This window comes from Gobius niger, assembly GCF_951799975.1.
Source record: "Gobius niger genome assembly, chromosome: 20".
NCBI classification, from domain to species: Eukaryota; Metazoa; Chordata; class Actinopteri; order Gobiiformes; family Gobiidae; genus Gobius; species Gobius niger.
The window spans coordinates 26,212,962-26,227,149 of record NC_136871.1 but is presented as its reverse complement, the minus strand read 5'-3'; the positions used below and the strand labels follow the sequence as shown (position 1 = coordinate 26,227,149).

Sequence of the window (14,188 nt, the reverse complement as noted above, 5' to 3'; positions counted from 1 at the left end):
AAGTGTTATAGCACAAGAAACACTTTAATGACTAGTTTTTCAGCTTTAACATGCTGCTTACCCCTGGGTTGAGGAACAGATTGATGTTTTTGTGAAGCAGTGCCTGGTTCTGTTGGTTTCCAGCGCAGAAGTTCTGTAGAAACTGATGCGCCAGCTTCATGATGTCCTGCATCCGCAAGTCCTCACCCTGAAAATGGTTCAAAAGGGTTGGATGAGAAAAGGAGCCCAATAGAACAACCTTAAGGACAGAATCGAAAATCCCAAAGCTGGAGCTGTTGCTTTATAACAAGGACACTTGCAAACATTCTCCTCTGTATAATTAGTGCTTTTTAGTGCATGCACTTTTTATAGCCACTTTTGATTAATCCCTAAATTCAGAAACTAACCAGTTACAAATTCAGAAAAGATGAATGACTCTTTTTAATGGTGGACTCTTTTCAAAACTCATCTTAATGGTGAATCTTATCGGCGTCTTGTTGTTCCCAGCCCTGTCCTGTTGTGTCCTTGGGCAAGACACTTCACCCACCTTGCGTATGTCTGAATGTGGTGGTCGGCCAGAACAGGACAATGTTCATTCGTGTGGAATAATCAAGCTTGCAGTAAACAACTCAACAGGAAGCCTGAGAGTCACCCACAATTAGACCAGAAGACAATAAACGCCATTGTTGGATCAAGGAGGCACAGGCCAGTAAACCGGGATGAGGGGGGCATTTTTACTGTTAATTTAGCACTAATATCCTTAAAAGACCAAATACGTATTATTGGACAATCAAGAGATTGTCTAAGTTGTGTCTGTGGTTGACCTTCTCATATGGGATCTGCAACAGCTCCAGCACCACGGCGTGAGCGCTCATGTTCCTCAGGAGCCTCTGCTGCTGTTTGCGGCTCTTCCTCCCCGACAGCCCCTCCTGAACACAGAGCTTACTGAGGCGCAGCAAGATCTGAGAGAAGCAAAGATAAATACAGGTGACATAAATGGAATAAAATGACTGCAAAATAAACTATAAAGAAAGCACTGTACCTCTTTGACCACTCTGTAGTTGTAGCTGCTGGTGCTCTCTGCTTTCTTTGGTTTGTCAAAGCCGACGCCTCCCTGTGGATGTAAGAGTTTGTAAAACCACGTGATGGACAGCTGTTCATATGTTACCGACTTATCGGAGAGGAACTAAGGCGCTGCTCGACGTTCACCTTGTCTACGACGTTGTCCCCAGCGTCCTGGCCCTCATCCGTCCCCTGTCTCTTATAAACCCACAACTCGGACTTCTCTACGATCGAGCGCAGCTGGTCGAGGTCAGACTTGATCTGTTTGTAGTTGTCCACGTCCTGACTGGTCACAAGCAACTGGACCTGAACAAAAGATGAGTGGGCATTTTCAAATAGAGTTGTTGGTCCAGGGACAGCATCAAAGGAAGCGACTTGGTTGTTTCAGCTCAAATAAATGTTTTTTTTTCACACAATTAATTCCCCATTTTTGCCCAGTGTTTATTAGCCTATTTCCCCCCCTATTTATTCTCAATTCTCTTTCTTATTTTTGCTCCAATTTTTCCCCCCCAAATTTTTGCTCATTCTTATTGCTAATATTTTCCTCAGATTTATTCCAAATTCTTCACCTATTTTTTTCCCCCTTATTTTTGCCACAATTTCCCCCATTGTTCACACATTACTGTTCTGTTTTCTGATTCTAATTGACAAATATCTTAGTGTTGGTATCGGAAAAAGCATCGTTCAGGAATGGATGCTGAAAACCGAGTATTGTTAAAGGGGGGGTGTTATGCAAAATGGACTTTTTCAAGCTTTACATCATGTCATTATGTCATTCCCTCATTTAAAACATGGCTGAAGTGTTGCCTTGGCACATTCACGTATTTTTGAGTAATCTCTGATGGCGGCCATTTTAGGGATAGGTTTGCCTGAGTCCTCCTAGGAACGCCCCCACCTCCTGGAGACGCCTCCGAGCTTTCGTCACCAGTCGAGTAACCAACCAGTGCTCCTCAGCAGAACCCCCTCCCCACTGATGCCACAGACAGCGTGTGAAGGGGGCGTGTCTGAAAGGCTCAGAGGTTCTTAAAGAGACAGAGGCCTATTTCAAGACATTCACTACAGCCATTTTGAGAGAGACATTTTATACAAGGCAGTTATTCTAATTTACTGCATTTACAGACCAACAGAAGGTTTGGTCATCATTGTAGTGTGATATAGACTGGTGCTATGGGACTGAAAAAAGCATAATACCCCCTCTTTAAAGTACTGGTATCGAAAAAATTCATTGTGAGTAAAAAAAACAAAAACACGCTAAATACAAAATGTATAATGGGAGAAACGTTGACAAATCTGTCACAGCTGGGATTCAAACTGTGGACGCTGAGAAAAGCAATGTGCCTCAGCTCTGCGATGCAAACCCCCAGACCACACTCTGGCCATGAGAACATACATTCAATTCTGTACCTGTTTGAAAGCCTGCAGCACCTCCTGCCGCTGGCTGAAGTGTCTGAAGAGCAGGTGCAAAGCTCTGGACACAAGCGGAGGGTAGTCGTGCATCGTGAGGTGGAGCAGGACCCTCAGGAAGGTACGGCCCCCGTGGTCATCCAAGTCCAACGGGGTGTTCTCTTCGCTAGAATAACAAGTGAAACAAACCATCAAAGTAATGCAGAGGCCATACGCTGAATGAAAATCAGTGTTATCACCTCCCGCCAAATATGCCCTCCGCCTGCTCCTCTATCTGCTCAAAGTCCAGCGCTCCTGTAACCATAGGCAACCAAAGGCATAGCATCATCAGACACTTCTCATAAATGTATTGGCTGAAAGGAATAACTGACCAGGCATATTGCTTGGTCCCTCCACTGTCCCCGAAACAGAAAAATCACTTTGGGAGTTGCTCTCATCAAACTCTCTCTTGAAGATGGACAGTAGACACGAGATCCTGTAGTCCAGTCGTACATTCAAAATGAACTGGAAGAACAAACATCACGGAAAAGCTATAAGAAAGCTTCTTGAAAACTGAAAAGGTGTTGCATTGAGGTGTCCCAGGTAATGGCTGTTGTTGGCTATTGGTACAAAGGTTTGGCAGTTCTGTGATCCTGTTTCAATATTTTTTTAATTTTAAGAGCGGTGCTTTGGCCACACTTTCTCTCATTATAGATACCTATAACATCCTATAACATGGAACACTTCAATACCTTTCAGTTGAACACAATTTTCCCAACATGGGAAAAAAAAATCACTTGTTTAATAATTATGCACGCACTGTATATATTTTTGGTTTCTATTCTGGTTTCTATTTAAACATACCAAGTTTATCCACAGCCTGTTTGAAAACACAATACGTGTCCTTGTTAGTGTTAATCCCAAGAGTGTGTAAATGTTACTGTTGGACTGACTACATTTTTTCATTGTGCTTATTTGATTTGTAACTTGTTTTATAAATGTCACCGTTGCCTCTGGGCACGGTCTCCCTCGAAAAACAGATTTATCTCAGCGGACTTCCTGGCTAAATAACGGTTAAATTTAAAAAATGGTGTCCTTGTTATGTGTCCTTGTTATGTGTCCTTGTTATGTGTCCTTGAAAAGTGTCCTTGTTAGAGTCCTTGTTAGAGTCCTTGTTAGAGTCATTGTTAGTGTCCTTGTTAGAGTCCTTGTTAGAGTCCTTGTTATGCATGCTTATTAGTCCAAAGTCTCCGCCCCTCCTCACCTGTAGTATCTCAATGATCTTGAGCTTGGTATCCATGACCAGGATATCCTGTTTCTCAGGCTCGGTTTGGGTCTTGACGCTGTCTCTGTTGGTGGAGCTGCTGGAGGCGGTGGGCAGGAAGCCGCCACCTCTGAGAACCACCTGTGACATCAGCTCGCCCACGCCGTGGATGGACCTCATCACGTTACTGCCTTTATACACAAACAAGGAACACTATTTCAGGAACAGCCACACATTCAATAATCAGAATGCTGGCTTTGAGCAACTTATCATCAACGGACAAACACAAACAGAAGCTGAGAAGTCCATTATCAATGAAATTAGACCCACCTTTATTCTCATCTCCCTTGTCGATCTTGTTGAATGGGAACATTGTACTGGCATGGACACAATCGAGGATAGCCAACAAGATCTTGGTCAGTCGTAACAAGTCGCTGAAGTTGTAGAAGCCGAAATAAATCAGGTTTCTGGCCAGATTCACCACCTAAAATGGTTTCATAGGACAAATATTATTTCAGTAAAATGGCTGATGGGAGTGAGTATAACTGGTACAGACCTCGAATGTGAGCTTGTTCTTCTCTTTGTCGGCGAATGGGAAGCTCTGACACACGACGTCCCTGAGGTAATTCTCCACAAACTCCATTGTCTGAGAGAAACGCTCTTTGATTTCATCTTTGGAGGTGCCATCATTGTCATAACTGAGATCACGCAAAGGAAAAGTATTGTTAGGCTTCATAAAAGTGAAATACTGCAAGGGGGCAATATTAGTATTTGTATGGGGAAAAAAAAAAGTTCCAAAAAGTTGATTTTGCATAATACGTCACCATTAAAACCATAAAAACTCACTCGTCTATGGCGATCTGGGAGGGTATCTCGGACCACAGTCGGGCATACTTGACGGGGGTGACCTGCTCTTGTGGGTCGCGGTCCACGTGCATGTGCAGCATCATCCGACAGAACGAGGCGCGGAGATCAAAGGGCAGGTCCTCGTCAGACATGCATCTCAGTATGAGGTCCACGTCCAGCTGGCCCGAGATCTTATTGATGGCCAGGTACTGACGGTCCAGGCACATCCGGGCGAATAGGTTCAACTGGTACCTGCGGAGTCAATATAGAGACTAGATACTACAATATCTGCTATATGCTTCCTACAATGGTGCAACAAATTTGATTCCTGCACCTGTAGTAGCTGACCACCTCCTGGTCCTCTTTCTGCCCCTCTTTGGCGTCCTGGGCCAGCTCCCTGATGCTTTTGCTGCGGATTTCTTTGTTACTGTCCTTCCAGAAGAGCCACACCTCCTCCTCGTCCTCCTCTGACTCCACTGTGCTTTCCCCCAGATGAGCATCTTCGAACTCAAAACGGGACAGCACTAGTCTGAAACAAGGAAGGCATTAGGTTAGTAATAATTAAATCTGCTGTTTATGTTTTATTTTGTCTTCCACTTGCTGGTGTTGCCTGACCAAACAAAAGTCATCACCTGGATGTAACTAATTGTGGGGTTGCAGCAGTTGGTCAGATCCATATTCTGCAACGCTATACTCCCAAAGAATGAGATCCGCCGACTACCTGACTTACCAGGTTATTCCAACACTGGATTTCTTCTTCCCTGATGGCACGGGCATATTTCAAGCTCACATTGGATTGTGATAGAATGGTTCAGGGAGCATAAGATGGATTGGAGTCCAGATCTGAACTTGTCCCACTTAGACACGCTTTGTGTCCCACTTTTGGCAAGATGTGATTTGTCATGTATTGCAAAGGGGAAAAAATGTCTAAGAGTGTAAGGTTTAAGTCTCTAGATGCAGTTTCTGTTGAAAAAGAACTGTTTGTTTCTGAATTTGGATCAACTCAAGATTTAATGGCAGTAATTACAGAAAAACCCTCACTTTGTTTCTATGAGGATGTCTCCGTTGGTTGGATCCAGAACAGCGTTGCAGATGAGCTCTTGTGTCACAGGGATGGACTTGTTCATGGACACGCACAAGTCTGAGAGGTAGTCCAGGAACCTGCACACAGATGGAAGAAAGGGTATAACAACGATATGTATAAATGTATTCTATTCAAAAGAATGTAAATGTGGCGTGAGGAGGTATGCACACACCTGGGTTCTCTGTTCTTACGGACGAGGCTGACGAAGGTGTCAATTTCCGCCGCCGTGATGTGCTTTTCCAGCAGTTTACGGTTGTTGTGGAGCAGAGCCGTGATCGTATCCTCCGCCAGGACATCATACCCGATCTGCTTCTGCATGAACCGGAACTGTTTGGCTATGTACTCCTGAGAAACAGAGGCACAGACTGTCAGAAGAACAGATGCTACACAACAGAAAGAAGCTGATTTATAGGCTCTGTTCAGAAAACAAATGATATTACAAGCAGCTAAAGCTGGCAATTCATCATGTTGCACAAATGTATCGGAAAAAACATTCCTAGTTGTGAACCTGATCACTAACAATGGCCAGTAAAACAATTCTGATTCTGAGTACGGGAAGTCTACATGTGCTTTCTGGTTATTAGCATCATCTTTCTCAGCTTAGGGCTTTTGTTCATTTCCTTGGAAACGGCTTGTCCTAGCAACTAAGGACCTATATAAATGCTTGATGTCATAAAACAGGGTTGAATGAACATCTAAACTACAGGCATACATAGGTAACAAATCCCAAACGAGACGGGTTAGTGAGTTTCATGTTACTGATTGTGCAGGTGCACGCACTCGGATCTACAGAGTGCATGACAAATTTTGTCACTGAAAATGTGACAAGTTTGTCCATTTTTATGTAAATACATAAATAAAATGGCATTTATGTCAGTAATCTGCGGCAAAAGTAAAAAAGAAATATATATATCTATCCCTATCTCACTCTATTAAAATTTGGATTTTTCACACAGTGGTTGAAGTGGAGATTTTGCTTGTTTCTTCTTCCCACAACATTTTAGTTTTCAGGTCAGAGTATCAAATTTGACAAAACTTATCCTGTACGATTTTTTTTTTATGACGATTTGTCGCCCGCGAGGTGGAGATATCTCGGAACTTCACTATAGCTAATGTTGACATATTTTATATCTACATGTTCAACATGACATTATATCCACATATGGTATTTTTCTTTCTTCGAGACACCCGGTACAGAAGAGTGGAGAAATGTTACAGAGCTTTAGGGCTGGTTTACTCAAAATGAGGATTTTGCTCCACTTTCGTAGCTACGGACTCCAAACTTTCCTGTCTTGGACCTAACAAGATTTTAAAGTTTTTTCAGAGGGATTTATTAATATCTTATAATATCTTTATTGAGCTTTGAACCCAAAAAAACTTATAAAAAAATAATATAATAAACTTTTGCTTCTGCCCACTCCTTTTGAGCAGAATTTCAACTGCTCAAATAAACCAAAAATAAAAAAATAATAAATAAATAAAAATTAAAAAATAAAACAAGATCCAAAATCCCCTCTGAAAAAACGTTGAATAATAATAATAATAATAATAATAATAATAATAATAATAATAATAATAATAATAATAATAATAATAATAATAATAATAATAATAATAATAATAATACATCAACAAAATAAAACCATATATTATATCCATTAGATAGATTTCGTCGCTGAAAATGTGCACAAAATGCCTTATTCTAACAAACAAGCAGGAAAGCTCCTCTCTTTGGTCCTCATGGAGCTGACATTGCTGTAATGCCACCCCCTGGTGGCCAAGGGCGACTCCAAAAGACACCTGGTAAACTTGGCTCCAAAGAGTTTTTATTTTTCTAAAAGTTGCTACGACCCATGTGATCCATGTGGGGTAGTGTCATATTTTTAACCACGCCGTTGTTTGTATCTATTATAGAAAACGCTATCTCAATGGCCGCCGCCTGGGCGCCGCCATGTTTATTTCCCATACCGACCTTTGAAGCTAAGCAGGGAAGTGCCTGGTTAGAACTGGGATGGGAGACCGTTCCTCCGAAGCTAAGCAGGGACGGGCCTGGTTAGGACTGGGATGGGAGACCGTTTGGGAACACCAGGAAGCCACCGGCCGCGGGCATTGGCCACGGGTCCATATGGACCGCGGTGCTGCTGTCCGAGGACAACCCGCTGTCACACAAACGCGAGTGCACGAGATCTGACTGCCGTGCGTGTGCGCGCATCCAAACAGGGCGATGTGTGCCTGTGTGTATGTGCGTGCGTGCCCAAAACCTGCTCAAACACGAGCCTCTAATCAAACGCCCTGCTCCGACTGATTTATCCTCCGTGTGAGTCAAAGCGAAAATGAAACCACTTAACGAGCGCATGGCCTGCACTGCGTAGTTTTTTTCCCTTTTTTTTTTAACTTTGCTGCTGTACCATTTGTTTTCTATTTTGCTTTCACGTATTGTGAGCCCAGAGGTACATTTGAATCTAAAGCAGCTTTGAACGCATTGCCAATTTTATTGTAAGGTTATAAATACTGTCTAACAACGATCATTAGGCTATTTCAGTTCAAAACCTACTCATTCTTTTTTTTTCTTGTACACTACCGTGATGCACCAAACCACGGGTCCTGCACCGTGAACCAAACCGTTAGAGCTGAACCCCTAATATTTATCCATAATTATTCCACTGTCTCTTGAATCCTGTTCCCCGAGTTTAGCGAAAATATTGTCGTACTTTATAAGAGAGGAGCACGGGTGCATCAAACACTCCAATTGCAGTTTGTTTGAAATTGTTTTTTGCCTTCATTCTTTTACTCATTTGTAGTGGCCATAGTTTTTGGAATGGGTTGGGAACCACTGGCCTACAGCTGAACTGTGTGACGGGTTGGACATTTCTTTGTAGTCACTCACAATCTCTGAATATCAAATGTGGAGACTAGCGAGGCCCGGCCGAAGGCCGGGTCTCAGCTAGTAATATCAGAAATCAAAAAGGGAAGCCTAAATCCATGATTGACAGGCTCTTGAGCTATGTGGTTGCTCGTAGCCAATTTGAGGGCGGGGCTTCTCGTCTTATGCCCTTTTAAGAAACAGGCTTCGTAGGAGGAGATTGAGCCATATTAATTTCCCAAACCAAACGGGATCATTACTATGAATGGGGCTGAATGGAACACCGGTGATCTGTAACTGCACCGTGAGCCTCACCTAATCAACACTGTCCCTTGACGATATTTCAATCTCTGCTGCCATGCTATAAAAGTAATGGTGTCATGTGACTTGTGTTGCTAGTTACAGGGGCGTTACCTGGTTCTTTCTGTAGTCCTGCTGCGAATGCCTTAGGACTCTGTAGCAGAGGCGGCAGATGTGCCTAAACGGGGCATGGCGTTGGTCGGCGAGCTCCTCCAGCCTCAGCATCGGGCCATCGCCGCTGTCTGTGAACGGGGCTTGCAGCAGCTTAAAGATCTGTTCACAAAAACGTAATTCTGTCAGTAGCAATGTCATATTATTGGTCAAATAGTGGCGCACAATAGTAAATGTCTCCAGATATTATTGAAAATGTTGCTCTTCCCAGTGGACTGTGCAATACTGTGGTGTTTGGGCTCAGCAATGATCTGGACAGGGCCTGTTTGATCGGCTTTGCTGCAGCAGAGCTGGCAGGTTTCATCTCACAGACCTTTCTGCTCTGCCTCAGGAAGTCTTGTTCTTCTGTGTTTAAGTATTGGTTTTTTTGTACCAAAGGTACTGTAATATCGTACTCACGCGTGAGAAGTGATATGATGGATTTGGCGTTGTTACCTGCTTCAGAATATTTTGCTCTCTCATTAGTTTCTGGCGTTCCCGGTTCGGTTTGTTGACCATGATTTCTAAAACATCCTGTCCGTTGTTGGGTATGTCCACCACAAAAAACACCAGGTCTTCAAGGAGTTTGGTAACTGCTCTGGTTAGAAACACAACATAAGTATGATTTGAAGAATAATCCCTTGTCTGATATTAGCAGCCCTGCACCTAATGGCTAAAAAGATGCCATTGATCAGCTGTACCTCCTCTCATTCTGTGTGATGGTGCCTTTTTCCAGTTTTCCAGCGATTGAAGCAAGTACTTTACTGGCATCGTTGGCAAAGTCCAGATCCCGGACTTCAGAAGGCGGAACCGGGACGATGGCAAAAGCCTCTTTATCCTCTTTCTGTGCGGACGTACCGATCTGCGAACAAAACACAAAACAAATTCAGTCCTGTCTTTTGTGAGAGCTCAAAAACTGATGTAATGCTCCCTATGTTACCAGGAATCCTGCTGTGATATTGATGCATTGTGTTCATAAAAGGTGGCAGATGAATCGTGGTGTGTTACCAGCAGCTCCACATAACTGGGTTCAAAGTAGGTCAGTGTGAGAAATTATTTGGGTCACTTTAAATTTTAGACTGACTAGAAAGATTTTTTATTTTATTCTTTATCAAGCATTTCAAATAATTGGCTGCATTTGAAGGGCCATGGACAAGAAATATGACTCATTTAAATTATATTATATCCACAACGCGGTTATAAATGGGATAGACAATGCATGGTATCAACAAGTGGAATAACATGGAAATTATGGTACTTATGACAACACATGTTCCCTTTATTTCCTGGTAATACGGCTAATCTTAACTGTAATCCAGTATAAAGACTGTCAATCACCAGGAAACATTGAAGTCCACATCTTAATCTTATTTATTCTGAACTGGATCTTTGTGTTCATTAAGCAAAACAAGTTTCTAGAGCTAAGTGCTCCTTTCATCACAGATTAATTTAGACTGAGATGGTGTCACATAATAGTGCAGAACAAATAAGATTATGATGTTGAAATATTTCCGAATAAACAAAGATTTCACACAAAAAAAGATTTTACAAAAAAAAAAGAAAACGGTCACACGCTCTATGCTTTGATTACAGCACACATTTGCTGTGACACATCAGCTTCTGCAATGCCAAAAGATTCAGTGCTGCATTCATTTTTCTCCAAGATCTTGTATTGATGGTGGGAGAGTGTGACCACTGCACAAAGCCTTCTCCAGCACAGCACAAAGATTCTCAATGGGGTTAAGATCTGGTCTCTGTAGTGGCTAATCCAAGTGTTAAAATGCCTCATGCTCACTGAACCACTCTTTCACAATGTGAGCGTGATGAATCCTGACATTGTCATCTTGGAATATTTATGGAATAACCTGTTCATTCAGGATGTTTAGCTCGTCAGCTGATCGCATTCTGTGGGCGCATAGTGTTGCTGAACCTAGACCTGACCAACTGCAGCGACCACAGATCAGAACAGTTACATCCAGGTGGTGACTTTTTTTTGGTTGGGCAGTACATTTTTAATGGAAGTTTTTGTAACAATCTGAAAACAAAGACGCAAACGCATTGCCCCTGATTATCTCAATCATTATACAGAGTGGGGTATTGGAACTTCCTTTTTTGAAAATGAAATAAATAACTGTACATCCAGCACAGGTCTCACAGTGTCTGTGGACGATCGTTATATAAACCAGGGATTTGAGATAACCTGACAGGAAATAATCACAAGGGGCTTAAACATGTGTATTGTTGTCATATAATGGTCTGAATTTACAGCTACACAATGACAATCTTCTTGAATAAAGTAAGGACCAATGATCCATGAAGGCATCCACCTATAAAAACATTTATTTACGATCAGGAACATGGGAATTTTAAGTGACGAAAGGTGCGTAGCAGCGTGATGAGCACAGCATACTAGCAAGTGAAACAGGTGTGGACACAAAACGCCCCATCCAGCCCATTCCATAGGGCCCTCACCCACCCCTCTTTGACCCTCCTTAACATCACCACACACTTTTCAAAAAGGAAGTTCCCACTCCCCACCCTGATCTATGACTAAAACAGCCACCTTGTCCTCTTCATCTCTCCACTAGCACAAGGCCCAAACAGTGGATAGATGATGATGATTATTATTATTAGACAAATCTGTCAACTGTCCCTTCATTAAAGAATGAACTCATTCACTCACTCTGAGCATGACGGGTTTCTCCTCCTCTTTGTCGATGGGCTGGTTCGTGCTGTGGACCCACGTGTTTGTGCACAAGTGTCTGAGACGAACATATGAGTTTCTGGAAAAAACAAAACAGACAAATTGAATTCAATAATCTCTAATATTACTATATTATTACAATATTACAATTGAGCTTTCCCGCCAGTAATGTTTCCAGTCAAATATGATTAATTTGAAGTTCAAATGCACCAAAACACTGGAAGAAGAAGCATTTTTGAATAAAATCATGAGCCTATTTAATTTCATCATATTCACAATAATGTTGGGACAATGTTTACAAGCCTGTCCTCTTATATGACCCATCAGCTGTGTAGGTTTAGGTCACGCCATAATGAGTTTACGTGAGCTTGAGGATGAAAAACCTCCGCATTCATTTTCCATCTGTGCCCACCCACACAGCCCAGTAAAACTCCAGATCATCTCCTGACGCGATCACAAAGGTCAGGAGCATGACAGTACACAGCACTCCTGATATCCTTTAAAGGGAAAGTCTCTGGGGGAAAGAGTAATTAAGAATGCCCATGGCCCCATGCTATCTGCTATGGAGCTTGGTTCAAACGGTTGTGCTAGATCACAACACCAGATATCACTTTGAAACGTGTTACCTGGGCACCATAGAGTCCCCTCCTCTCAGCGTGGTGGGGTCCAGCTCAAAGATGGAGGAGATATCGTTCCCGTCTGGGACCGACACCAAAGTGTACATGACTTTGTCCTGGATGCTTCTCAGCCGAACTCGGAGTGCCTCCTGCTCTGAGTCCATCTAAAGAAAACAAGAGTACACTATGATATGTATACGCGAAATAACACTATAATCAATAACTGCAGCTATGCAATAATAAGAGCTACAGTGAGTTGCTTGCAAAGGTTTAGGCACCCCTGGTTAAAATGTCTGTTTTATGTATGAAGGCAGATGAGACATTCACATTACATTTCAAACTTTTCTCCTTTTTCTCCTTTTTTCCCTCAAATATTTTCAAAATACCAGAAAAGGAAATAAGGCCACAGTGAAAGTTTGGGCACCCTGCTAATAAGTACTATCACAGCTTGTAAACAATCAAAGCCAAGAGGTTTAAATTTCAATAGGGATCAGTGCAATAGTGATCAGTTCAATAGGGATCAGTGCCATAGTGAATAGTGCAATAATGATCAGTGCAATAGGGTTCAGTGCAACAGGGTTCAGCGCAATAGTGATCAGTTCAATAGTGATCAGTTCAATAGTGATCAGTGCAATAGTGATCAGTTCAATAGTGATCAGTTCAATAGTGATCAGTGCAATAGTGATCAGTTCAATAGTGATCAGTTCAATAGTGATCAGTGCAATAGTGATCAGTTCAATAGTGATCAGTTCAATAGTGATCAGTGCAATAGTGATCAGTTCAATAGTTATCAGTGCAATAGTGAATAGTGCAATAGTGATCAGTTCAATATTGTTTAGTGCAAAAGTGATTAGTGCATTTGGGATCAGTGCAATAGGAATCACTTCAATAGTGATCAGTTCAATATTGTTTAGTGCAATAGTGATCAGTTCAATAGTGTTTAGTGCAAAAGTGATTAGTGCACTTGGGATCAGTGCAATAGGAATCACTTCAATAGTGATCAGTTCAATAGTGTTTAGTGCAAACGTGATTAGTGCATTTGGGATCAGTGCAATAGGAATCACTTCAATAGTGATCAGTGCAATAGTGTTTAGTGCAAAAGTGATTAGTGCCTTTGGGGTCAGTGCAATAGGAATCACTTCAATAGTGATCAGTGCAATAAGGATTAGTGCAATCGAGACGAGTGCGAAAAGGATCTGTGCAATGCATCGTATCAGTTATTTTCCGCTGGTTGTCATGTTCTGTCTCACATGCTTATTGTCTGTGTTCAGCTGCCCTTGAACATGTCCTGTGATGGTCTGTGTATGCGGTGGGGGTGGGGGCCATATTGTATCGCATATCGTTATCGGAATAAAACAATTCTAGATGAATGGATTTCTGCCCATTCTTCCCGTTCTCAGAAATGTTTGAGCTGGCTAGCAAGGACAGCCCTTTCAAGGTCTATCCACAGATTTTCAATGCTGTTCAGGTCTGGAGACAGTGAGGACCATGGCAAAACCTTCAGAAGATAATTATCTATTTGTAATAGAAATTAGATTTTCAACTTCAGCATTTTTTATTCATTTAATTGAATGAACCTTCAGGCCTGTAGAAGCAGCAGCGAAGTGACCCAAAGGTTTGTATAGCTGCTCTTGGGAATGGGTGCCAAATAACTGAAATAACTGTGTCAATTCAATTAACTGGCATTCTTGGAATTGTTCTGGTTAAATGTATTGATTTAATGAGGCAATAAAACTCAGTGTTCAAGAATGTGCGTCACTAAATAATCAAATGAACAAAGTGGCATTTGGCATTGGCAAAATGTCAAACAGCATTGGTTTATCAGAGGGACGACGAGGCAAATTAAGGAATGGGGCGAAGGACAGTGGCATTGAACCTACACAAACCCTATGTGCACATGGGAAAGTCACATGTAGAAAGCGGAGCTCGCAAATCA

At 42.1% G+C, this 14,188-nt stretch overlaps 1 protein-coding gene across 1 annotated transcript in view; it reads right to left on the bottom strand.

Moving 5' to 3' along the window:
- The window catches only part of LOC306979668 (inositol 1,4,5-trisphosphate-gated calcium channel ITPR1-like), a 123,957-nt gene that overhangs the window by 75,686 nt on the left and 34,083 nt on the right, over positions 1-14,188 (bottom strand). Inside the window, exons 12-30 of the mRNA XM_079578741.1 lie at positions 12,262-12,416; positions 11,615-11,714; positions 9,633-9,793; positions 9,388-9,529; positions 8,896-9,054; positions 5,791-5,963; positions 5,576-5,695; positions 4,869-5,063; positions 4,535-4,786; positions 4,245-4,386; positions 4,019-4,172; positions 3,689-3,879; positions 2,817-2,949; positions 2,685-2,739; positions 2,446-2,611; positions 1,189-1,347; positions 1,022-1,093; positions 804-941; positions 62-187 (exon numbers count right to left, since the gene is read on the bottom strand). Of these exons, the coding sequence (XP_079434867.1) occupies positions 62-187; positions 804-941; positions 1,022-1,093; positions 1,189-1,347; positions 2,446-2,611; positions 2,685-2,739; positions 2,817-2,949; positions 3,689-3,879; positions 4,019-4,172; positions 4,245-4,386; positions 4,535-4,786; positions 4,869-5,063; positions 5,576-5,695; positions 5,791-5,963; positions 8,896-9,054; positions 9,388-9,529; positions 9,633-9,793; positions 11,615-11,714; positions 12,262-12,416 (2,793 nt within the window). The remainder of the gene's footprint in view (positions 1-61; positions 188-803; positions 942-1,021; positions 1,094-1,188; positions 1,348-2,445; positions 2,612-2,684; positions 2,740-2,816; positions 2,950-3,688; positions 3,880-4,018; positions 4,173-4,244; positions 4,387-4,534; positions 4,787-4,868; positions 5,064-5,575; positions 5,696-5,790; positions 5,964-8,895; positions 9,055-9,387; positions 9,530-9,632; positions 9,794-11,614; positions 11,715-12,261; positions 12,417-14,188) is intronic.